General features: G+C 41.4%; 1 protein-coding gene across 1 annotated transcript in view; it reads right to left on the bottom strand.

Annotated features, from left to right (window-relative positions):
• Nucleotides 1-24,081, bottom strand: part of LOC102794592 (protein mono-ADP-ribosyltransferase PARP14-like) — a 34,687-nt gene extending 10,606 nt beyond the window's left edge. The window contains exons 1-15 of the mRNA XM_087849547.1: nucleotides 23,871-24,081; nucleotides 22,117-22,199; nucleotides 18,056-18,083; nucleotides 17,643-17,711; nucleotides 16,793-16,966; nucleotides 15,119-15,244; nucleotides 13,129-13,230; nucleotides 10,408-12,589; nucleotides 8,811-9,011; nucleotides 8,658-8,724; nucleotides 6,671-6,907; nucleotides 4,343-4,564; nucleotides 3,852-3,957; nucleotides 3,214-3,363; nucleotides 3,054-3,116 (exon numbers count right to left, since the gene is read on the bottom strand). Of these exons, the coding sequence (XP_087705673.1) occupies nucleotides 3,054-3,116; nucleotides 3,214-3,363; nucleotides 3,852-3,957; nucleotides 4,343-4,564; nucleotides 6,671-6,907; nucleotides 8,658-8,724; nucleotides 8,811-9,011; nucleotides 10,408-12,589; nucleotides 13,129-13,230; nucleotides 15,119-15,244; nucleotides 16,793-16,966; nucleotides 17,643-17,711; nucleotides 18,056-18,083; nucleotides 22,117-22,199; nucleotides 23,871-24,051 (3,991 nt within the window). The 5' untranslated portion in view covers nucleotides 24,052-24,081. The remainder of the gene's footprint in view (nucleotides 1-3,053; nucleotides 3,117-3,213; nucleotides 3,364-3,851; nucleotides 3,958-4,342; nucleotides 4,565-6,670; nucleotides 6,908-8,657; nucleotides 8,725-8,810; nucleotides 9,012-10,407; nucleotides 12,590-13,128; nucleotides 13,231-15,118; nucleotides 15,245-16,792; nucleotides 16,967-17,642; nucleotides 17,712-18,055; nucleotides 18,084-22,116; nucleotides 22,200-23,870) is intronic.
• Between the last annotated feature and the right edge of the window lie 1,308 nt (nucleotides 24,082-25,389).

Raw genomic sequence — 25,389 nt, 5'->3', positions numbered from 1 at the left:
TGCAAAATTGCAAAGAGTTTAAGTGTCTTATCATCTACAGTACATAATATCACCAAAAGATTCAGAGACTGTAGATAAATCTCTGTATACAAGGGCCAAGGCTGAAAATTGAAAGAACATATCGATCATGAGTTTCAGTATTTAGTTGCAAAGAACCAGATGCAAAATTTAATGCTTTAATTGATTAAATAACTCACTCCATAAACTTCATCCATCCTCTACCTCTTATACTTTTCAGGGGCGCTGGAGCCTATCCCAGCTGTCATAGGGCGAGAGGCGGGTCCACCCTGGACAGGTCGCCAATCTGTCGCAGGGCCAACACACAGGGACAGACAACCATTCACACCTATGGGCAATTTAGATTAATCAATTAACCCCACTAACTGCATGCCTTTGGACTGTGTGAGGGAGCTGGAGTACCCGGACGGAACCCACACAAACACGGGGAGAACATGCAAACTCCACACAGAAAGGCCTGATGGTGGAATCGAACTCAGGACCTTCTTGCTGTGAGGTAACAGTGCTAACCACCGTCCATAAACTCCACCATACCTGAAATCATTTTAAAAATAAATAAAAAATGACTCAGGTATTAAAATGTAGTTTAAAAAAGAACATACTTAATAAACGTTATATTAAACTTCAGAGATGGAAACAAAGAATTATATATAAAATACAGAAATAAGGTGACACTAAGTGTCAATAGAAACATACAAACCACTGTGCTTCCTATGTGCGATTATAATATTATCTAACGCCATGTTAGACCCCTGATTAAAGATTATGAAATTATTATGTAGTTTTAGTTTGCAGGATTCTCCTGGATTAGAAGAAGGTGAAACGATTACAGTTATTAGACTGATTTGTATTACATTAGACGGCTGATTCAGTGTGAATGAATGATATTGTTTATGCTGAGTTATAGGAAATCCTGTTTTCAGAGAGTCAGGACTTTGCTTTTTCTGATAGTGGAGGAGACAGAGAGCACATCACCCCCACCGTTGTTGAAGGCAGACGAAATAAGGAGCCAAGGCCATAAGTCAGGCTCGTGAGGAGTTAGAGAGAATGTGAATGTTTAGGTTTTTACGAGTAGGTGGGGGCCACCAGAGGCTATAAGAGTTTGAGTAACCCTCCACCAGTTTGAGACTTGCTGTGACCCTCTTCATGCATGTCTCCCCATCCGGATGGTTCATGCTCATAAAAGAAATAAAAGAGTGTTGATTGAGCATTTATACACCGAGTATTGTCCTGCCTTCAGCCCAAAGATCGAAAGAATTTGGAGGATTTAACACCTAAAAACAGTTGAGCAAGAAATTGTGCCAGAATTTATTAAATGATGAAAATCTTGCAAATAGTTTTGACCAGTTTATCTCCAAAGGAGACGACCTTTTCTAGGGCTATTACTCCTCCCGAGTGCCAATATAAACTGCATTTACCAGGCCATGCTCTTTTTTCAGCTGCTCCCTTTAGAGGTCCTCTACCTGCTCTCTACTCTCACTACAGAGCGCAGTGTCTGCAAACATCACATATCATTTTCTTAATGATATCAGTAAACTTCTCCATTCTTCAGGTGTCCTCTCATGTGTCAAACAGTCTCATAAAAATGTCTCTCTGTCCTACACCTCTCCATACCTGCACAGGTATCTGCACCAATCACCTTTCCAGTCTTTATTCTCTTCAGAGCTGGCATCACTTCCTTATTCACTAACTGCTCTTCATCCTACCCTCCTTCCTCTGTCATTTTTTACAAGTTAATTATTTAACTTGGATATCTGTGAAAAAAGAAATTAAAGATGCTGATCATAGAGGAATCTTAACAAAAGAATTTGATGCGATTAAAACTCCATTAGAGACACAGCACTCGTTTGGAAGTTATATGTACATTTATAAATAAAAGCTATAACATCAACATTAGTAAAACTATTACATTTGTGATCTCAAAGTGATCAATATTAAGACGACGTCTTTTCCTTTCATATTTCAGTGATTCGGTGTCTATTCCTCTAGAGTTTTGTAATGTTTGCTGAAATCGGAAAAGTATTGAACATGTCTGTATCCTGATAAATGGTCCAGTTATTGAAAGTTGAAAGTAAAATTCAATCATTTATTAAAGGTTTAAATTGGTAAATATCTGACCTTTAAGAGGCATCTTGAAGAATTAATAAAGACGTTAAATATGTTGGCTCATTCCTTCCATGTGAAGCTCTACTTACCTTGTCCCAGTCTTTGTTTGACCTTATTTTTATGATTGTAATCTTATATGGTACAAAGCGTCTCCTACTCATCTCAACAGATTACAGACTTTACATAAGGCAGGTATACGAGCCATGACACAGTCCAGGGAAGATGCTCTGATCCTACAAACTTCTGACGTTAACTTTCATAATGTCTGTGTTGTGTGTAATATGGCATTAAGACTGAACAGCAGACTCACACACAACACGAAGGAAGATAAGTTTGTGTTAAGACAGGGACTAACACATACACATTATACATTAATATGGAATGAGCTTCGAAACACTTTATAAACGTTAACCACTGTCATCAACCATCTTTAACAGGGATTTAATAAACTGCTACTAAAATATGTTTCTGAACCCTGTGTAGCAAAGATCTATAAATATAGCTTTGAACTTTAAACATGGCGCAATATTTAAAGTTCATACTTAAATTCACACAACTATTTTCGTGTACGACTTTCTAGATCCGTTGGATTTGTGTTATTTATTTATGAGTTAGGTTGGTATACTATGTACAGTGTATGTTGGGAATGATGTATTTCCTGTATATCATCTGATATCTACGATTCTGTTTATGAGCTCTGGACAGTTTTCAGGGAACCTATTTCACAAATAACTACTTTACGTGTTGTCACGTTTGATTTGTGAATAAACTGAAACAGACTTCAGGGTTTTGAAATTAATACATTTTCAGTTTTAACTGCCTGGTGATGCTGAAAAGGGAGTCAAATGTGCTGTTCCATGTAGAATAGAGTAGAGTAGAATAGACCTTCATCATCAGTGTACATGTACAACGAAATTGTAGGTACACACCGAACTGCGCACACTCTCGCTCCACTGTTATTCCAGCGCCGTCCAAGATCGCCTTCGACACTCCTGAGAAAAGATAAGAGGAGAGCAGTAAGTCAGACGTTACACTGACTTTCTACAGTTGAATACAGTCTTTGTGTTTTCAGTACTCAGAAACACTCACCTGCTTTAAGGTTAAAGGTCTGATTGGACGAGTTGACAATGACATCACTGGTCTCTTTGGTGATGTCACCTGACGACACCTCTAAGGCAAGCTGACCCATCTGCATCTGGTACACACCGAGGGAGGTGGACAAAACTGGGCCAAAAGTGTCTGAAACAAGCACACGCAGACTTTCAGTGGATGATTTTAGACCTGCGATTTTATCTGGAGGCTCAAAATAACATCAGTGACTAAGATCCTTATCTGTAAATAATGAGGCCTTTTCTGATCACTCTAATTAAATATCTCAGCTGATTTGTCTTAAATGTGTTAAATAAGAATTTTCAACTGAATAGAATTGATGGGGTATATCGGTTAGAAATAATTTTTCTCTCTTCTGCCTCATACCACTGGCCATCTGAGTCCAGCTCATAATGTTTTTAACCTAACGCTAAAAAGTGACACTTGTTGCATAACCTTAACCCATCGTCTGTTTACATCATAAAAACACGAGTTGTTACTGATGGTCGTATCAGGGCTGTTCTTATAAAACTGTGACTGTCATCATGTTTCTATGACTTAACTAAACTCTATTAAATCATCATATAGTGGTTTAATATTAAATAATCACTCATTGTAAAGTTTAAAGGACTTCTTACCTGAGGAGTGTTGTGATTGGCTGACAGGCTGTTGAACTGGTAGCTCATTAAAATCATGCCGCTCACGCTGGACGTTCCTCTGACCGGTGAACTCTTGGGTGAAACACTGACCAACAACAATATAACTTAGATGTTACTGCTATAACTGCAGCTCAATGAATTGATAGGTAACAGTTAGACTTATGTTCACACATTACATCATTTTAAACCTCACAGCAGTTTTAATTGGATTTTAATACAAGTAAATTCTAAAAGTAATTATTTGATATAGTCTGATTTTGTCTGTTTCTAGTTCTTATTGCTTCCTGTTGCTGTATTTGCAGGCTGAGTTAATTAAACCTTCTCATCCTTCTCAAACCCGTTTCATGTGATAAACAGTGTGTACTGTGTGTTACTCTGTGCTGCACTAACAGGGTGGGTTTGCTCGTCTCGAGTGCTCACTGTCAGAACATGATAAACACTCTCAGCTCCGATCAGAGTCACAAACTCACATCCACGGTTTGGCTGTCACTGGGGTGAACGATGATGACCACCTCTCTCAGACAGCGAGGATTTCTGCTGCTGCTGTACGAGCGGATCTCCCTCAGCAGGAGTTTGGACACCAGGGCTCTGGGGAAGCTCAGGTTTCCTGTCCCGATGGCTGGGAAGGACAACGATGCCATCTGACGTTTCTCAGCCTCCACCAGACAGTATCTGATGATGGACGTTAACTCCTGACAGAGATGAGGCATAAAGTGAGGCTGGACTTCAGTGACGGGTTATAAACAGTACGGTGTATATGTTTGTTTGTTTTAAAGAATTTTAATCACTTCAAGATCTTGGAGAACATGTCTCCATCACATGCTGTGGCTGAATTTACTTTTTGTTGCCACTAGGTGCCGCTGAAGATCTAAAACTCTCTAATCAAAGTGCTGTAATGTCTCTAATTGAGTGTGTTTAACTGAAGAATGCTAACTAAAGCCAAACTTTGGACGTGGCTTCATAACAAGCTTAATGCTGCATTACCATAGAAACGGTATCAGACACACGATGAATGTGGAGCAGAAGAGGATCGTGATGATCTGAGGCCTTCGTATAGACGACCACTGTCTTCTGCCGTTCAGCTTCTCTGTTTTCTGTCTGATTATTTTCTGTCTCGATATTTGTTATTTGTCCAAAAAGGTCCCGGCTTTATGTTTTTAATATTCAATTACAAAGAAACATTTCTTCTGAATCATGTAAGTGAGCCTCACGGTTCAGAGTTTCCTTTGACTTTTCTTTGTTTAAAGAGCGGGGCCTTGTGTGGGCGTGTCCTACCAGCTCTCCTGCCTTAGGTGCCACCTTTTTCTTTTGTACAGCTGATTCACATCAGCAATTACAGGTATTTAAGCCCAGGGGAAGGTGAGCTCTGGGCCAGAGAGCCACGTTGGTGGTTGCAGCTAGTGATGGTGAGATGAAGCCTCGTGATGAACTGAAGCTGCCATCCAACTGGTCGACTCATGGTTCGAAGCATTGTGGTGATTCGTTTGCTCTACTGTACCATCCCGACACACGCTTTGAAGCTTCGACGCACAGGACACATCACTATATGCAGCTAGTGAGCTGTGTGTTGTGATTGCGTGCTCCTGCTCAGTGGAGAGTGTGTTTGGTTACTAATCTCTTTTTGACTTACTTTTCAGTTTACTGACCGATGCTTGAGTTTTGTTTTGTTTCTTTAAATGGTGATAGCAGCTTGTCCGTCTCTCTTAGTTGAGTTATCAATAGAAACTTTAATAAAACTCTTTAATTTAACACTTTTGCCTCTGTCTTCTTTTTCCGACCCGGACACTCTTTGTTACTTCCCCCTCACCGCCTGGACCCTTTTAGGGGAACGTAACACCTTTAAATATCATCTCCCTGCTTAATCGTATCTACACCCATCTGGACCACAATATGTGCGTCTCCCACAGTGTGTGTCTGACAAGGTAATCAGCAACACGGGGCACCACAGGGGACTGTCCTCTCCCCCTTCCTCTTCACCCTCTACACCACAGACTTCAGCCACTGCACACAGACCTCCATCTTCAGAGGTTTCCTGATGACTGGTGTTTGGATGCATCAGCAGGGATGATGGGACAGAGCACCGGGCTGTGGTCGACTCCTTTGTCACGTGAGCAGAATCATCTGCAGCTCAACGTGGCAAAGACCAAGGAACTGATCGTGGACTTCAGGAAGACCAGGAAACACTTGACCCCTGTTTCAATCCAGGGGGTCAGTGTTGACATTGATGAGGACTATAAATACCTCAGAGTGCACATAGACAATAAACTGGACTGGGCTGCAAACACACAGCACTTTACAGGAAGGGCCAGAGTCGTCTCTATTTTTTGAGGCGACTGAGGTCCTTCAACATCTGCCGGACAATGATCAGGATTTTCTACGAGTCTGTTGTGGTCAGTGCGTTCTCTATGCTGTTGCATGCTGGGGGAGCAGGCTGAGGGTCGCAGATACCAACAGACTCGATAAACTGATCCGTAAGGCCAGTAATGTTGTGGGGACGGAGCTGGACTCCCTCAAGGTGGTGTCGGAGAGGCGGATGCTGTCCAAGATAAAGACAATGTTGGATAACACCTCTCACCCACTCCATGACGTGCTGGTCAGTAACAGGAGCTCAGTGAGAGACTGAGATTACCCATGATGCACCACTGAACGACGCAGGAAGTCATTCCTGCCTGTGGCTCCCTGTACAACTCCTCCATCTAACACACTGTTTACTGCAACAGCTACACCCTTTTTGCACACACTCTCCTCTTATTCAGCTATTTATCAATATGTGATTTTATATATATGAACAGCCTCACCTCCTCTGCCTGGCCGCCTCCGTTGTCCCAGGATGGACAAACAGCATGAAAGACTTTGTGACATGTGAGGTTGTAGCCGTCAGTGACGACGACTTCCCCGTGCCACAGCGTGTTCCTTCTGGCTTCAGAGTAGATGGCGTCCTGCAGACTCTCTCCAGCCGCTGACAGGATGGCGTTGGACACAGCTCCCTGGCTCAGGTTCATGTCCTGTGAGATGGTGTTGACGATGACGTCAGTCTGTGGAACAAAAGCAAAATGGCACAAAGTTTAAGCTTGAACAATCAACGGTTCACGCAAAAATACAAAAACATTTTATGATTTTCACTTTTAAAACAAAACGGCCGAGGAACTAAACTGCACAGTGTGGCAGACGATACCAAACTGGTTACAGCAGAGCAGGCGTCTGCTCAGGCTGGCCAGATTAGGTTTTTGTAAAATGCCAACGTCAAAACAGCAAAAACAACCCTGAGCCAAATATTCAGCCCCACAATAAAAGTTTTTCCTTTGATAATTCACATTAAATGATAACAAGGAAATTATTTTTGGATTTTATTGCATATAGCCACTTTGAAAATATGCTTCAGAAGACATCAAACTCCAGAAAACCAGAATCAGACATGATTCCAAACATTTTTTACGAATAAATAACTGAAAAGTGGGTTGTGTGTGATTATTCAGCCCCCTTTGGAATCATGTATGATTTTGGTTCCACTTCTCACTTTGTGTTGGTCTTTCACGTGGACTTCCAATAAAATTGATTCATGTTTGTGGCTGTAATGTGACAAAATGTAGGAAAGTTCAAGGGGGCCGATTACTTTTGCAAACCACTGTATATCATGTAATCGAGAAGTTAGAATATTGTGTTCTACGGTGTCAAAAGCAGCAGTAAGACAAGAACAACATGGTTACCAGAATCACATGCCAGAAGGTTGTCATTAAAAACCCTCAATAATGCAGATTATTATCTGCATTATTATCTAGAAAATCTTTCAGCTGACTAAAAACTATTTTCTCTAAAACTTCAGAAAGTAAAGGCAGCTTGGAAATAGGCCTATAGTTCGCTAAAACTGTGTGATCAAGGCCAGGTTTCATAAGCAGTGGCTGCACCACTGCATGTTTGAAATTTGCAGGAACCACGCCAGAAGACCAACTGCTGTTAATAATTTCAAGGGCATACTGCCCTATACCAGGAAAAATGTCCTTAAAAAATTGTGGAGGAAAAGGATCCCGAGGGGAAGCTGTGGGCTTAATGTGGCCAATCACAGCCTCTAAAGTGGAGAGCGTCACAAGCTCAAACTGAGTAAAAACAGCAGTGCAAAGGTCAGAGACAGGAGCTGTGATAAGAGCCCTGGTGGTGACAACCTTTTCAATAAAAAAGTTCAGAAAATTATTGGAAATATTAGGAGAAACTTCCAAACAGACATGCAACGGAGTATTAAGAAATAAATAAATAACACACGTGGGTTATTTAGGCTGAAACTAAACCATGATCTCTGTTACTGTGACTCGTAAAGATAGTACTGAATATTTTATTTAAGGGTATCAGAGTTAAGGTAAATATAAATGCACGCCACACTTTGCAGATTTCTATTCGTAAAAACACCACGTAGAAACACTTCACAATTATGTGCTACTTTGATTGACCAATCTCACAAAAATAGAAATAAAATACATTTACGTTTGTGGCTGAAATGTGACAAAATGTGGAAAAGTTGTGAAGAGTTGTGACATTTTCAAGCACTGTGTTTATCCTAGTCATCTGCAAAGTTTGAGGAGTAAAGACTAATAAAAAGACGTGTGATCAGCAAAGGAATGTGAGTGGTCAGATAGGGGTCAGGGGTCAACAGAGATCAACAAAAGACAAAACTATAAGGGTTTTCTACAAATTGTAGAAATTTGTAGAAAAATTGTTCTCATGTTATAATTAAAAACCAGCAGTTTGCAGAATCCTCTCAGTCGTGATCCAAACAGCACCACAGGTACTCACAGTCTGGTCCTGAATGTTTCCCCTGCACAGAATGATCTTTAATCCCTCAGCCGTGGTCTGCTCCAACCTACATCCAATCAGATAACAGAACTGATGACATCACACAATGGCAGTTTTTTATAAAACCAAAGAAAAGAAGATGAGGAACCTTACCCTCCGTGCTCTCCATGGCTGGTGTGATGCTTGGGACTTTGGCTTCCCCTGTTACCCTGATGATTTCCCCAAAATTCACCTCTTCCTCCTCGTCCTCCTCCTCGTCCTCCTCCTCGTCCTCCTCCTCGTCCTCCTGTTTCAGACCAACTGGCACCATGTGACTGGCTCTGACCTTGTTTGCCTCGACCTCGGTGATATCCACTGAGAAACAATTTTAAAATGTTTAAGTTCACTTTGTTTTAATAAAATGGCTGACATTCAACTTACATGCTGCATGTAAGTTTCTTTGCCAGCACAAACCCTGTGTAAACTATCTTGGTATCCAAATAAAGCTAACACTTGTGAGATTTCATCAGACGTTTAAATATCAGAATCAGAATACTTTATTGATCCCTAGGGGAAATTATTTTTGGTTACAGTGCTCCAGTATAAACAAACAGTAACAAAGACAGACAATACACTAAGTAAGAATAGCACAATACACACACACACACACACACACACATATATATGTGTGTGTATGTGTATATATATATATATATATATATATATATATATATATATATATATATATATATATATATATATATATATATATATATATATATATACACACATACATATATATATATATATATGTGTGTATGTGTATATATATATACACATATATATATGTGTGTATGTGTATATATATATATATATATATATATATATATATATATATATATATATATATATATATATATATATATATATATTGGATTTTATTGCATATAACCACTTTGAAAATATGCTTCAGAAGACATTAAACTCCAGAAAACCAGTAATCAACATGTGAACATGTGAATTACGCACACACTCGCGTACATTGGGCCTGTTTTGCCTTGTGCCACAGTCAGTTTAAATAGCCCCTGTCCCTTTAAACTTTGAGGGGCTGTAACTTTTTGGAATCTATGAGAGCTCAGCTTTTAGAAAATGTATGGTTCGCTTGGTTAGTTGTGGTTCTGTGCACATGGGGCTCGGTTGCCTGTGTTTATGGACATTTTGCGAAATGATGTTACTGCTGTTTTAATTGTTTGTTGTGTTTGCTGTGTTGGGTGGTTGTAGAAATGGTTTATATTAGCTTTTAGCTGAGATTCAGAGGTTTCTGTGGATGCCACACATCCCGAGACTTACATAACGACCTCATGTTATAGCCGATAAAATTGAATCTTCCCTCCTTTTTTGTAGCTCTTTGGTACCAGGGATGCTGGGGGTTAAGAGGTAAGTAGCCATGAACAGTAAATCTGAGTGAAGCTTTAAAGAAAGATATATTGTATTTATTTGTTTTAGGGAGAGCGATTACCACCACACTGTCAGTTATGTAGCATGGCAAAGCTAAAGGTTTAGCACAAGAACTGGAAAAAAGCCCATGGATGTTGTTACATGTGAGCCAACGCTGCTAGCCAAGCTAGCTGTTTGCCCTGATTCCAGCATTTTTGCTAATCTAATCTAACTACTTGCTCATTGCAGCTTTTGCTTTATTTTTTATTGTTGATGGGCATCAATGTTGAGTTGCATGCAGTAAAAGTTCATTATTAAAAAACTTTAACATTACCCTGAAGCCCCTGTTCTTTTCCCGCCTGCTTGCTGTGGGATGGTCATGGTAGGTCCGAGGTCTGAGAACTCCTTGCTCACAGCTGTGGCCATGACTCTGATGGTGCTATCGTTGTTGTCCACCAGGTGAATCTCAGTTAATGATCTCAGACCTTGTGGGCTGTCACAGTACTCCCGAACTGCCTGGGCTATGGTCTCAGCACAGAGGTCAACAGGGAAACCAAAGATGCCCGAGCTGATCGCTGGCAGTGCAATGCTGGAGCAGTTGGCCATCTCTGCTTGTCTCAGACTTTCTCTAACTGCAGTCTGCAGGCGTGACACTGCCGTCTTCCTGTCAAAGTCAGAGAATCGTGGACCAACTGCATGGACAACATGTTTGCAAGGCAGGTTGTAGGCATCTGTTATGATGGCGTCACCTGGACGTAGACGTCCATATTTAGCGACATAGTCGCTGCTTTCTTTCTGCAGCTGTGGTCCTGCAGCCTTTAGCAGTGCCAAAGCCAGGCCACCAATGTGGTCTAAGTCCTCATTAGCTGCATTGACCACAGCGTCCACACCAAAGCTGCAGATGTCCACCTTACTGACAGAAATCAGTACTCCACTGTTGGTCTGCACTTTACAATAACAAAGGGCCGTTTCTTCTTCATAATTCTCTACTTCCTCTTCTTCTTCATATTCAATCTCTGGACGAAGGAGAATAACACATCTTAACTCATTCATTATTGTAGGCAGGAACATGCTTCCTTGGGTTTGGAAGTATTTCTTTGCTCCGGGCTTGTCCACAGTTAAGGTGTCAGTGAAGAGAGCATTGGCCAGTTCCATAAAGCAGGATTTGGTTTTCTGGACATGAAGACGAGCTCCTGCAAAGCTGATTCTTGGCCTCTCTACATAAAAACTTACTGAAACATTATTATCTTTGGCAATACTGTACCATTCCTCTGTTCTTTTCTTTTCAATAAACTGAACAGCAGCACAGGATTGGACACGAATGGTTTCTTGAACTCGTGAGTAGTTCTCAACAAATACCCTGAGACTCTGGCTGACCTCTTTCACTGGATTCACAAAACCAGCCACTGTTATTTTTCTCTCTGGATGCATCTGAATGGCCACAGTTTTTTTCTTGGATAGGTTGAAGGTATCTAGCAGGTTTTGTTTCAGGTCCACCCAGGTAGGGAGTTTTAGAACTTCCTGATCTTCCACATTTACAATCTGATGAGCCAAAGCAGCCTTCATCTTACTTTCCGCATCAGCAAGGATTCTGTCAGAACTCCCCAACAGGAGAAGCCCTTTGCTTTCAATGGTGTAGATTGCACTGATGCCTTGAGATGTGAACAGATCCTGGGACAAGTCCATGGGATCTAATGTTCTGAGAAAGTCTAGAAGACATGGGGGGACATTCTGATGTTTCTTACTCATTTTCACATTCCTCTCCAAGATCCACGCCTTAGTCTTGAAGACCTCTGCAGTGAGTCCTGTAATGGTTAACTTCTGGGTGCCTTCATCATAAGAGAGTTTCATCTCAGGAGAAATGTCCAGAGCAGCTTTCTGGAGCCCCTCCTGCTTCAGGATGTAGAACCATGCAGGGGACAAAATCATTTCCTCAGAGATGCTGTTTGTCTGTCGTTCAATGTGACTCATGGCTTTCAGAAGCATGTTCTCCACAGGAGCCCTGATTCGTTTTATATCATCAGCTCGGCCAGCAACAGTCAGAACCCCTTTGGATGCATCCAGCACCAGGATGGCATCTTCTTTCACCACCAAACGGACATCTTTCTCTGCAGCTGTCCATCCCGGTGTATTTGCTTGACATTCGAATGCTGTGTACTGAGACATCAGGCGACGGAAGGCCTCTTGGGCCTTACTCATCCAGTTTTCTACATGTTCTGCTGTCAGATCTTGCTGCCTCAAAAACTCTGGCACAGGGCTGAGTTTCACGTCGGGGCCATTCAAATCCACTCTGCAGAAATGTGGACGCATCTGATCATTGATGTGTTCTGATAGTTTATTCCCCACAAGGAATTTCCAGATAATGTGGTGAACACGCTCTGTGAAGGGCTCGGGCATCTTCCATGTTGGGCGATCTTTGCTGTACAAGGCGGTTCCCAGTGACTCGTAGTATGGATATACCTTCACTGTGATAGACTTCATCTCGAGGTCTTTATTTACACAAATCTTTTCCACAACTGCAGCAAACAAGGAGCAGAGAAGCAAAGGTTAGATAAGTGGTGTTAAGGGGATTTTTTTAATGTTTCTATAAAGATTTATCCAAGTCACAAGGGGTTTCGAACCTTTTTTTTATCTGACATAACCCCACAGACATAAAACATTCTTCTATAACTCTTTTCATATTCAAATTATTTCATCCATCTATCCATTCGCTTCCGCTTATCCTTTCCAGGGTTGCGGGGGGCACTGGAGCCTATCCCAGCTGTCATAGGGTGAGAGGCGGGGTACACCCTGGACAGGTCGCCAGAACACTAACACATAGACGCAGGCAACGATTCGCACTCACATTCACTCACAGATTCACACCTATGGGCAATTTAGATTAATCAATTAACCTATCCGTCAGTCTGCCCCAGGGCAGCTGTGGTTACAACTGTAGCTTGCCTCCACCAGTGTGTGAATAGGGTTAGGGTCAGGACCCTCTTGCTGTGCGGCTACCGTGCTAACCACCGTGCTAACCACCGTGCTAACCACCGTGCCACTGTGCTAAATGAACCTTTAGGGTCGCTGAAAGTGATGATGGCAGCCTGTTCAGTTGGGATCATGACAATTTTGGCCGGCAGAGTCCAGGTCTTCTCAAAATACAGCTCCAGCATGTCTAGAAATAAGACAGAAATACACAATTTTACAGCTGCTTAAAGGATAAATTCAATTTCTAAAGGTTGGTCTCCATGAAATTTGACAATAACGTGAGGTTTGTGTAATGATGAATGAGCTCAGGAACAGCAGAACCACCTCAGGACATCCAGCATTCATTGTAAATAACATGACATAACTCTTTTGTTTATTCTGTAACATTTGGCCATATAGATTGTTTTAAAAACACATATTTATGCTGTAAATAAAAGTCAGCTCAAACTGACAGATAGAACTTTTCCAAAACATCACAAAAAACTCTAATAATATAGAATCTACTACGTGTGAGAATCTTTTTTTTTTCTGTTTATCTGAAACAGTTTTGGCAAGAAATCCGGAGACATGCTAGGATCTACAATTCTAATAATTCATCCCATATATTGAAAACACACTGTAATATGTGTTGAACCTCACGAAAGAGGAAAAAAACAGATATGTATTAAACCATACAGATCAGTTTTTTTCCTCTTTCGTGAGGTTCAACACATTTTACAGTGTGTTTAAAGAAATTTAAAACCCGGATAATGTGAAATGGTAACAACAAAAAAAGAAAACCAGGAGAAAAGGAATCATCAACAAATATGCAACAAAGCTTTAAAATACACACAAATACACACAATCAGCACATGAATCTAGTCCCTGTCAGGACTCTTGCTGCAGCATTTTGGATTAGCTGAAGGTTTTTCAGGGAGTTTTTTGGACATCCTGATAATAATGAATTACAGTCGTCCAGCCTGGAAGTAATAAATGCATGAACTAGTTTTTCAGCGTCACTCTGAGACAGGATATTTCTAACTTTAGAGATGTTGCACAAATGGAAGAACGCAGTCTTACATATTTGTTTAATATGTGCATTGAAGGACATGTCCTGGTCAAAAATGACTCCAAGGTTCCTCACAGCGTTACTGGAGGCCAAGGTAATGCCATCCAGAGTAAGAATCTGGTTAGATACCATATTTCTAAGCTTTTCAGGGCCGAGTACAATGACCTCAGTTTGATCTGAATTAAGAAGCAGAAAGTTAGCGGCCATCCAAGTCTTTATGTCTTTAAGACATTCCTGCAGTTTAACTAATTGGTGTGTGTTATCTGGCTTCATGGACAGATAGAGCTGGGTGTCATCTGCATAGCAGTGAAAATGTATGCTATGTCTTCTAATGATGCTGCCTAAGGGAAGCATGTATAATGTAAACAGAATTGGTCCTAGCACTGAACCCTGTGGAACTCCATAATTAACCTCAGTGTGTGAAGAGGACTCTCCATTTACATGCACAAACTGGAGTCTATTAGATAGATATGATACAAACCACTGCAGTGCAATACCTGTAATACCTACAGCATGTTCTAATCGCTCTAATAGGATATTATGGTCAACAGTATCGAATGCTGCACTAAGGTCAAGAAGGACAAGCACAGAGATGAGTCCACTGTCAGAGGCCATAAGAAGATCATTTGTAACCTTCACTAAAGCTGTTTCTGTGCTGTGATGAGCTCTGAAACCTGACTGAAACTCTTCAAATAAACCATTCCTCTGCAGATGATCTGTTAGCTGTTTGACAACTACTCTTTCAAGGATTTTTGATATGACAGGAAGGTTGGAGATTGGCCTATAATTAGCTAAGACTGCTGGGTCTAGAGATGCTTTTTGAGTAAAGGTTTAACTACAGCGAGCTTGAAGGCCTGTGGTACATAGCCGATTATTAGAGATCGGTTGATCATATTTAAGATTGAAGCATTAATTAATGGCAGGACTTCTTTGAGCAGTTTTGTAGGAATGGGGTCTAAAAGACACGTTGATAATTTTTGAAGTTAGACTTTTATATACAGTCTGTGGTTTTTAGGAGCACATGTACCTTCAACCACAGTCGGAGGAAGACTCTCCACTCGGATGTTCGTTGCTGCCTCCAGAGGCCGAGCGGTCAGTCCATGCTTCTTCATCTTTGAGCTGGTCTGACTTACAGAGAGGAATCTCTCCACATCTGCAAAATAATCCAGATTAATCCTTTCAGACTGAAACTGTTTCATCAGAGGATGAGAGAGAGAGCTGGGCTATAAAATGTCAGATTTATTTATTTTAGTGTTATTTCTAATAGAACTTGTTTCAAGGTTAAAATCAATGTTTAATCTCAAAGACTGAGCCAGCATGAGCTGTCCACTGATATCAGCTCTACAATGTTTGTAAGGACATTTGAAAGACACGGTTTGAAAACATAGACATCTTAAAGCAACATTTCTAAAATGGTAAATGGCCTGTATTTGTATAGCGCTTTACTTAGTCCCTAAGGACCACAAAGCGCTTTACACAACCAATCATCCACACATTCACACACTGGTGATGGCAGCTACATTGTAGCCACAGCCACCCTGGGGCGCACTGACAGAGGCGAGGCTGGCGGACACTGGCGCCACCGGGCCCTCTGACCACCACCAGTAGGCAACGGGTGAAGTGTCTTGACCAAGGACACAACAAAAGAGACTGTCCGAGCCGGGGCTCAAACCGCCAACCTTCCGATTACAAGACGAACTCCCAATTCTTGAGCCACGATCGCCCCCTTACACTAGATCAAATGCTCCAGCTGAGAGCCTTTAGTGGGGATAAACACATGCCGTCAGCGTGCCATAGCGCTCCAATAAAGACACTCTATATGACCTTTGGAGGTGAAGTTCTGCGTGCTGGACAATCAGCAGATGTGTGAATCTGCGCAGCAGTTTTATTGCCCCACAAATCAAGCAAATGCACTGCGTTCTGGTTTTCCATAAGTCAGCGCTGTGGAACGGATGCCTTTCCAAAGCTCAGCCGTGAAGAAAGAGGGGAAGGCTTTCTTAAAGGTCGAGTGGCGGTTAAAAGGTCACAAATCAGAAACGGTTTATGTGGATTTGATGGACACAAGAAAAGGAAATGCAGCCACAATAAAAACTAAGAAACTACTCTACTTCCCAATTCTGACAGAATTTTCTTCCTTTTTTCTTGTTGTCATCCTCTAATATTGCCAGGAATCAGCTCACTACATGTGAGAGTCAAAGAAAGAAGCGTGTCTCAGAAACAGAGTATCCGGGCTTTAAGTCTGACGTCATTATTTCCGGGTCCAATCGCCACTTCAGGTCCCAAAGTCACACAAACACTGTGACTGCCAACTCTTGAGCCACGATCGCCCCAAAACATGGGAAATGAGATCTGGGGTTGTATCCAACGTGAACACTGAGCTCAGACGTGCAGTGAAAGGTTATACAGAGGAAACAAGTAACCCACATGTGCCTGAAACCTCACCAGTGGACAGCGTACATTAAGATAACAGTTTTTTATATTTCAAGTTTTGTAAACTCGTATATTAAAATAATTATTCAATTACTATCTTATAGTTTTATTAAAATCTTCTGTAAATATGGACAAATCTGCACAATTCCTCTGACTGCTGCATAAAGAGAGTTTAAAATGTAAAATCAGAATCAAAGGTTTTAACAAAGGGGATCTGGGACGCCTGACCTGTAGTGTAGTGTGTGGGAGGAAAAGTCCAGGTGTGTCCTACCTGCAGGGCTTTTGAATGTGACCACGGTGCTGTTGGATTCCCAGATGTTCTCCATGCTGTAGCCGTTCTCATCCAACCCAGAGATGTTCTCCACCAGCATGGAGAGCAGATCTGTGGACATGTTGTCTGTGACGTTTTCCAAAACCACCGCACAGCTCTGAGACGACTCTGAGTCTGAGAGAAACACGAGTCAGAAACAGCCCATCAGTGTTGTAAGGGTGTAAGTGCATCAGGGTGTAAGTGCTTATTATTTATTTCTAATAAAAATATTTTAATTGTGAGTCCTTCACACTGCTGAGTAAACCTCTTTCACACAATGACTACAGGCGTGAAGCTACGACACTGAGAGTCTGTGACAACCAGGCATGAGCACAGTGCAGGTCCACTGTGTCAGTGAGCTGACCTCCATACTGCTGTGTCCAATAAACCTCTGAAGAGGGGCTCCACTCCATCAGGACCACATCTTCATGAACAAGAACTCATCAATAAGACCTGAGAGTCTCATGAACACTGACATTACATAATATAGTAACAAAGTCGTCCCCCATCTCTATGCATTTCTCTATCCCGACTATTATATCTGCAAAAACAGCACATTTACTCCACACTGTGAACATCGGCACACATGCTCACAACTGGACTTTACACTGGTTTTAATACATTTACTGTGTCACTCAGACACTGAGTTCATACTTGAGTTCACTCAGTGCATGTGTGACCACAGCTTTTAACAGCAGAGGAATTAAAACAAACTTTCACGTACAGAAATATTAAATTTGAACCAGCTCCAGCTTTGACACAGTTTTCATAAATTACTGTCACAACATTTGTTCCATCAGTTTGTTTTTACCCTCTTTGTTGGCAGCAGCAGCTCCACTTCCAGGTTCAGCCGGAGGCTTCTTTGAGTCTGTCGATGAGTCTGAGAATCAAGAGGATCCAGTTTGTCCAGTTTAGAGTAATGATCAGCAAACATGAACACAGAGAACACAGGAGCTCAGAGAAAAGCTCAGATGAAGCTTGAACACATCAAACTGATTTAAAGTTGATCTTATTGTTTTTCTTCATACAAACGATGAATAATCAGTCAAATAAGAACAAACGTATCTGACATCGTGACAAATCATGATGTGAATGTGCTTCAACTTAAATAAAGTCCAGTAAAATCTCCCTTCAGTACCACAAACACTCACTGCAGCTCATTTTACACAAAGAAGCTAAAAAAACTAAATAAACTCTGTGATGAAGCTGAGGAGGAGGATTTACCTGAGACATCGTCGCTGCTTGTTGAGCTCTGAGAAAAAAACAAAAATAAGATTTAATCTAAATAAAAATAGATCTGCAGTCAGTTTAATGAGTATTTCAAAGAGTTTCAAAGAACAACATTAACCAGAATCAACACAAAGTTGACCAAAGCACTGCAAATCCAATGTTTGACCTCCTGCTGGCACCAGCTCACACAGTCAGAACATCGATCAGTCCTCCCGATCGTTGTGAGAATGACGTCAACTTTGTGATCAAAAGTTGAATCAAAAGTCTTTATCAAGCATCTGTGTAGGACTGGACCTCTTTAGGCTTGTAAAGATGTTTCGCCCTCATAGAGGGGCTTCTTCAGACGCCAGTGTTTGGACTGAGAAGAAGGTTTGAGAGAGGAGCTGTCTGTACCCACTGTGGATGGAGCTGCTGGATCAGGACTCCAGCTATCAGCCACCTGCAGTCTCAGAGCCCTGCCCAGGCAATTCAACCCCACACTCACACATTTGTTCAGGTGACCATAGTAAGTCATATAACCTCCACTGGAGACAGCCCCCACTAGGGGTTATTTACCCTCCACTCCACCAGCTGATTTAGAAATGAAGAAGCTTCGTGGATAAGAGCAGAAACGTCTCCACAGACCTGAAGTTTGTGTTGTGAAGTCGCTTTCTTTGTGCGACACATTTTGTGATGTGAAATTATTTAACCTGAGAGATGCAGGAACAAAAGAAACGTGAGTGTTTTTGTCTCTTCAGCAGGAAGTGACGGCATTAGTGGATCACCGGCTGAGAAACTGTCACAGTCCTGGGTCAGTGTTTTACATCTGTTTAATTTGTGTTTGTTGATTATTTGTTATTCATGGTTGTCATTGTTAGCGTTTTGGTTTCTGTCCTAGTATTTCTAGCGCCATAGTAGTATTTCCTCAGTTCTAATTCTTAGGTGTTGTTGTGCTTCCCTGTGTCATCTCTCTGTAGCCTCCTGTCCCCTGTTTCAGGTTTCTATGGTCTTTGTGTTAAGTTTACATATTTTGAGTTCAGTCGGTGTGTTTCCTGTTTTGTCACTGGATTCAGTTTTGCTTCCTTCCTGTCTTGTTATGTTCAATTCAATTTTATTTATATAGCGCCAAATCACAACAAAAGTCGTCTCAAGGCGCTTCATAGATACAGAGAAAAGCCCAACAATCATATGACCCCCTATGAGCAGCACTTTGGCGACAGTGGGAAGGAAAAACTCCCTTTTAACAGGAAGAAACCTCCAGCAGAACCAGGCTCAGGGAGGGGCGGGGCCATCTGCTGTGATTGGTTGGGGTGAGAGAAGTAAGACAGGATAAAGACATGCTGTGGAAGAGAGACAGAGATTAATAACAGATATGATTCAATGCAGAGAGGTCTGTTAATACATAGTGAGTGAAGAAGAAACACCCAATGCATCATGGGAATCCCCGGCAGCCTACGTCTATTGCAGCATAACTAAGGGAGGATTCAGGGTCACCTGGTCCAGCCCTAACTATATGCTTTAGCAAAAAGGAAAGTTTGAATCTTAAAAGTAGAGATAGTGTCTGTCTCCTGAATCCAAAACATCAATTAGGTTCAGCCGTGTCTCCCTCCTGTGTTCAGTTTCCTTGTTTCCCTCTGTACTTATATATCGTGTCTTCTTTGCTCGTGATTGGTCTGTCTGTATCACCGCTGCGCGTCTTCCCCGTGTTGCCTCAGCGTTACCACCGTCAGCTTTCCCTGTGTTTCCCGGTTCCTCGTCCCTCAGGTTGTGTTTATGCTCAGCTTTCCTCGGTGTAGGTTTCCTTAGTTTTCTCTGTTCCACCTGTTTGCAGTATTGATCAGCTGTAAATAGACTTTCAGCCCAAAACGTTCTCCTGCATCCGTGTCTGCATTCGGGTCCTCATTCTTCTATAATTCCACACGTCTGACAGAAGCATGTCTGATTACGACCATGTGACCTGTGTAACGGTGAAACTTTATTCTTTTATTCCCAGCCTCGTGTTTTTCACCAGGCTGTCCACCTTTAAAACCTGCATCTGTATCTGAGACTCTCTGGTTTAAATTTGGGAAACTTTGAACACAGCAGATCGTGCTTCTCTTTTCCTCAAGTGTCAGAATCCACGACAGCTTTCCTTCACCTCAAGTTTTTCCAAAAATCCAGGAAGGTGATTTTAGGAAAAATAAGAAAGGATATTACATCATAACTGTGATTTTCTTTAAATCACAAATCTGGCCAAAATAACATCTCTGATGGACAGAGTCTCCCAGCCCATGCATGTAGATGTTGCTGAACTGCAGAGCTGCTTCAGTGACAGACTGCTGCGTCCTCGATGCATGAAGGAGCGTTTCCGCAGGTCCTTCCTCCCTGCAGCTGTCAGACTGTACAATCTGAACTGCTCCAACAAACAGATGTTTACATCAATGCTGTAACTGCAACAAGTTAGTTAATTAACCAATTCGCACTACAACCTGGTTTGCCTCTTACCTGTAATTATTTTTATTTAATTTAATAACTGTACAGTACTCTCTGTTTATAGTAACCATTGTCCTTAATGTAAATATGTAAGAAACATTGTGTTTGTTTCTGCTCTGTGTCCTGTTTGTAGTATATTTGTCTTTTTGGCTGCTGTTACAACCAAATTTCCCCTTGTGGGACAATTAAAGGATTATTCTATTCTATTCTAAATAGTCCCGTGTAACATATTTTAGTCATATTTAGTGACACTGTGGCAGTGAAGGACCCGACGACAGCAGCGTTGAACTTTTTAAACGTCTTTTCTTTTGTAACTTTCCGGCTGCCCTGCTTCTGCAAACACAGCCCTCCCCTCACGTCCCAGCAACATCTTTAACAGGTCAGATATGATTGGATGATGAGGTCAGGTGTGTGAGTCAGACTCCCCTGACACCACACCCTGAACCCACTGCTCCACCCCTCCCCTGCAGCTCGCAAGCCACACCCCACCACAGTGATTGTTATATAACATTTTAGTGTTCAAACACTAACAGCGCTTTATACAGCACGCCTCGTTTATCCTTTCATACTTTCTTCTGTCAGTTCTCTCTAACACTCAGTCTGATGGAGAACTACTTCAGGTTAGCACCCTGACCAAGGATATCAGGTATGCAGACTGGATCAAACGGGTGTGAGACGTGTAAACTGGGAGGTTTAGAGGTTAAGCTGTGATTTCACTGCCTTATAAACGTGAAGAGAACGTATCATCATCATGTCAGCCAGGCTGGTTATTATTGCAGTTCAGAGGAGCCACGCCCGATCACACAGCAGCGTGCAAAACACACAAACAGCAACGAGGAGGAGGAGCTGAAAGTCAGGCTCCTGCTGCGTCACACAGCCAGGAATTTATTTCCACCCATGAAGAAAACACCTTTAAAACCTGCCACACAGACTGAAGTTCACCCTCTGATAAGGACAGCTGATCCCTCCTCCGTGCTGTTATTAAGACTCTTTGGACTGATCAGCACTGAAACAGGAATCCAGGTTTCTTTAATAAATCTCTCACTACATCACAAACATGAAGCCACCTCGGTGACTCCATGATTATCGATGCTTCTGCCCTTTGTGGGATAAAATCTGCCAAATAGTCAACTGAAGTTTCATATACAAAAATAGGGGAAACTATTTTTGCCCCTAAAATAAATCTGATCAGAGAACCAGTGAAAATATTCACCTTCCTTTAATAACTGCTTCGTCCTTTTCTGCAGGACGTTTGTGTTAAACTATTATTTTCCTGTGAAATGAAACTCTGGAGCTCTGAATCTGTTTGTGTCCTGAGCTGATAAGAAGCTCAGCAGCCATAAAACTCCTGCGTGGATTATTTTACAGTCAGTACCTGATGTTTCCAGATGATCAGCTCAGAATCAGAGGACCGAGACTGATGTCACAGTTTTCTGCTTTTAAAGAACTAACTGTGATATTTGTATAAAGGGAGGCGCTCAGTGAGAGTTTATGGAGTCATAAAAAGCTAAAGGTGCTTAGTCCAAAGAACTGAACCCAGAGCAGCAAACAGGAAACTCTGAGTGAGGAAAAAATCCACATGAAACATCTAAAACTGGACTTACTGCTTCTGAGCTCAGCCGCAACTGGATGGTTTTACTGTCCAGGATGATCTCATGATTCTTCCTCGCGAGGACTCGCTCTCTCACTGAAATCACAGCACACACACACACACACACACACACACACACACACACACACACACACACACACACACACACACACACACTTTTAATGATCAGCTGTTAGTAAGAAAGTAAGAAACTAATCCCTCCCTGCTTCCACTTCCTGTGAATAAAAACCTGCTTCCTGTCATGTTTTGGTGACAGCTGCTGAGTATCAAAGCCACACAGAGTCCTGGTGTGGAATCGTTTTCATGGCTTTAAATACACGTTTCTAAATGTGATTTCTAAGCATGAAGCATGGAAATAAAAACCTCCAGGAGCTCCTGATGTGCTTTATTAACAGAGGTGTGGACTCGAGTCACATGACTTGGACTCGAGTCATTAATTTCATGACTTTAGACTTGACTTGAAAAATGTTCTAAGACTGTGACTTGGACTTTTACACCAGTGACCTGGGACTTGAACTGGACTTGAACCGGTTTACTTGAAGAGACTTGATATTTCACCCCAAATCTAAAATTTAACACACATATTATATAGAAAGTGTGCACCATTAATTCACTTCATTCCAACCACACTCCGTACGTATGTGTGGGTGAGTGTAGCACAGCCAATCAAATTAACCCGATTTTTTTTTAAGAAGAAAAAAAAAAAACGCTCAAAAATGCTGCAAGGAGTTATTTTTTTCAGGTACATAAACTATGAAGTAGTCAACAAAAACCGAAATGCAACATGCAAAACATGCAAGCAGAGAATCACAGACAGATGGAACAACTTCCAAAGAACGGTAGGTGGTGCTTCTCTTTTGCTACGATGAGATCATGACTTCATCTAACTAGCAAACGTTGTCCAGGCTACGTTGATGATACTGTTTGGTTTTAATGTTTATGATATTTTTGTCATGCGATTTTAAAGCCGGTCCTACAAGCGCATCCAAGAATAACATGCAGCTTATCTCAGAACTGTCGGTGAAAATTATTCTTGGAGTGAAGTTTAATTGAGCTGCATTTTATAGAGGTGCAATTTCACAATTTGTGCATATTTTCTAAGTTCACTATTTCGTCTTGTGTTGAGAAAAACAGAGATTTAAAAATCACATGGTCTAATATTTACATTTAGCATAACTGCAACATGCTTTTTCAGTTTGTTTGTTTTTAAAGACTCGAAAGGACTTGAAAGTCAAAGTTTCAGACTTGTGACTTTACTCGGACTTTTACAGTGACTTGTGACTTGACTTGTGACTTGAGGATAAAGACTTGAGACTTACTTGAGACTTGCAAAACAATGACTTGGTCCCACCTCTGTTTATTAACCAGAGGAGCTGTGCCTCAGCAACAACAGGAAGGAGTGGCACTGGAGGGTGAAGTGCATGCTGGGAAATCATCGCAGAGGCTCTGGGTGTTTATTAACCAGCTTCAATAACCGGACAGATGTGACAATATGAAGAATGAAAGCGTTTTAAAGCTGATGTGAGTCAGCTGCTCTCTGAAACTTTCATCTCTGAGCTGAAAAATTAAAAATATGAAGTTTTGAGATCCTTCAAAGCTTTGTGGCCAAACTTTCTCTGCAGTCTGTCCGGTCACAGTGAAACTCTCTGTTTGTTCCATCGTTACACTCACAGGTCTCCGTCTGTTGGTGTTTTTAATTATTAAATGATTTATTTTACTATCTGAACCATCATGAAGCGGACTCACCCTCCGGTGAGCTGAAGTAAACGGCCGCCCTCGGGGCTCCTTCCTCCGCCTCCACCCGGCAGTCTCCTCCGCTCGACTTCTTCTTGCTCTGGAAGTAAATGTGCAGTTTGTTCTTCAGGGCTTTGGTCTGAGCCGGAGTCCAGTCCCCCTCCACGGTCACAGCACACTCGGATCCCTCCATGCTGCCGTCCGCTCACACACACGGACACACACTGACTGCCGAACACTTCAAAAACTAAACTTTACTTTCGTTTTCGTTTCTTCACAAAGAGCGAGAACACGGAGCCTGACTCACTGCTTATTCTGACACACGAAACTCAACTGTACAAACACGTTTCTTTAACCACACACATTATTTTACTAGTTTAGGATATCTGATCAAACTCGAATCAAATATTATTTAAGGCCTTTTGTAATGTTTGAAAGCATAAACACGCAGAGAGAAAACCCAGTAAAGAAATGCACGAATACATTTAAGGATAAAATACTAGAAACCACAGAAAACGCCGCATTTATTGAAGCGAGGCTTTAAATGCAGAGTAAATATTATAAACCTGATAATCAGCGTTGTTAATGTGTAATATGCATTAAAAGAATTTTTTTTCAGTAATAATTAAAAAATGATTTTTTTGAGGTGACATAATTAAAAGTGAGCATCAGCAGTTTCAATGAAAACTAACATTTTAGATTTAATTATGTTTCATTATTTTAAAAGTGTTGTAAAGGGAAGTTTACGTGTTTTGTTTTAAGTACATTTTGTTTTTCTCTATAAACCTGTTAGAGCCGAATATCGCCCCCTGGTGGACACAGCTGCACATTGCGGTGGGTTTTGTTTGAATTTGCAGAAAGCGGAAGCTGAACATTTAGAAAGACGACCCTCTGTCTCATGACCTTTCGTTCAGCAATCAGCTGGTTTATTTTCCGTCACCTGACAGAGAGATTATTGTTTGAATTTTACTTCTGACTTTACTTTCTGCAAAATGATCCAAAAACAGGAAGTTAACTGATGACCTATAATAAACAGAAGTCTATCATAGGAGATCATGTGACATTTAGAATAAACAAAATTCATTTCACAACATTAATGACGATCCAGGAAAAGTTATTTTATGGATTTCAAGTCTTTCTGCTGTAAATGAGCTCAAACTGTTGAATGTTTCAGAAATCCACACAAGAACGTTTACAGGTCAGTTCTTGAATCTAATGTGCAAAAATATTTTTATGACAACGTGAGACGATTCAGGCTTCATAGGCTGCTTTGTTTTCACCTGCAGAGGAACGAGAACCGTGATGAGCATCAGGAGGAGGAAGAACCACTTCAACCAAAACAGATTCAAATATTTGTGCTGCTGTTTAAAATGACTGCTGTCTTGGTGCAGGTGTAGGACACCTGCAGGTACCTGGTCTTTTGAGGCATATTCAGCAAACAGGACCTGACAGACATCTGGTTCCCACAGCTGCACAAAGAGTTCAGTTTGAAAGAAAAATCTGTGATCAGGTTTATGTTCAGTTGAAATGA

Source organism: Neolamprologus brichardi, chromosome 12 (assembly GCF_056152115.1).
Source record: "Neolamprologus brichardi isolate AB-2024 chromosome 12, ASM5615211v1, whole genome shotgun sequence".
NCBI lineage: Eukaryota > Metazoa > Chordata > Actinopteri > Cichliformes > Cichlidae > Neolamprologus > Neolamprologus brichardi.
This window is presented reverse-complemented; position numbering and strand designations above follow the sequence as displayed.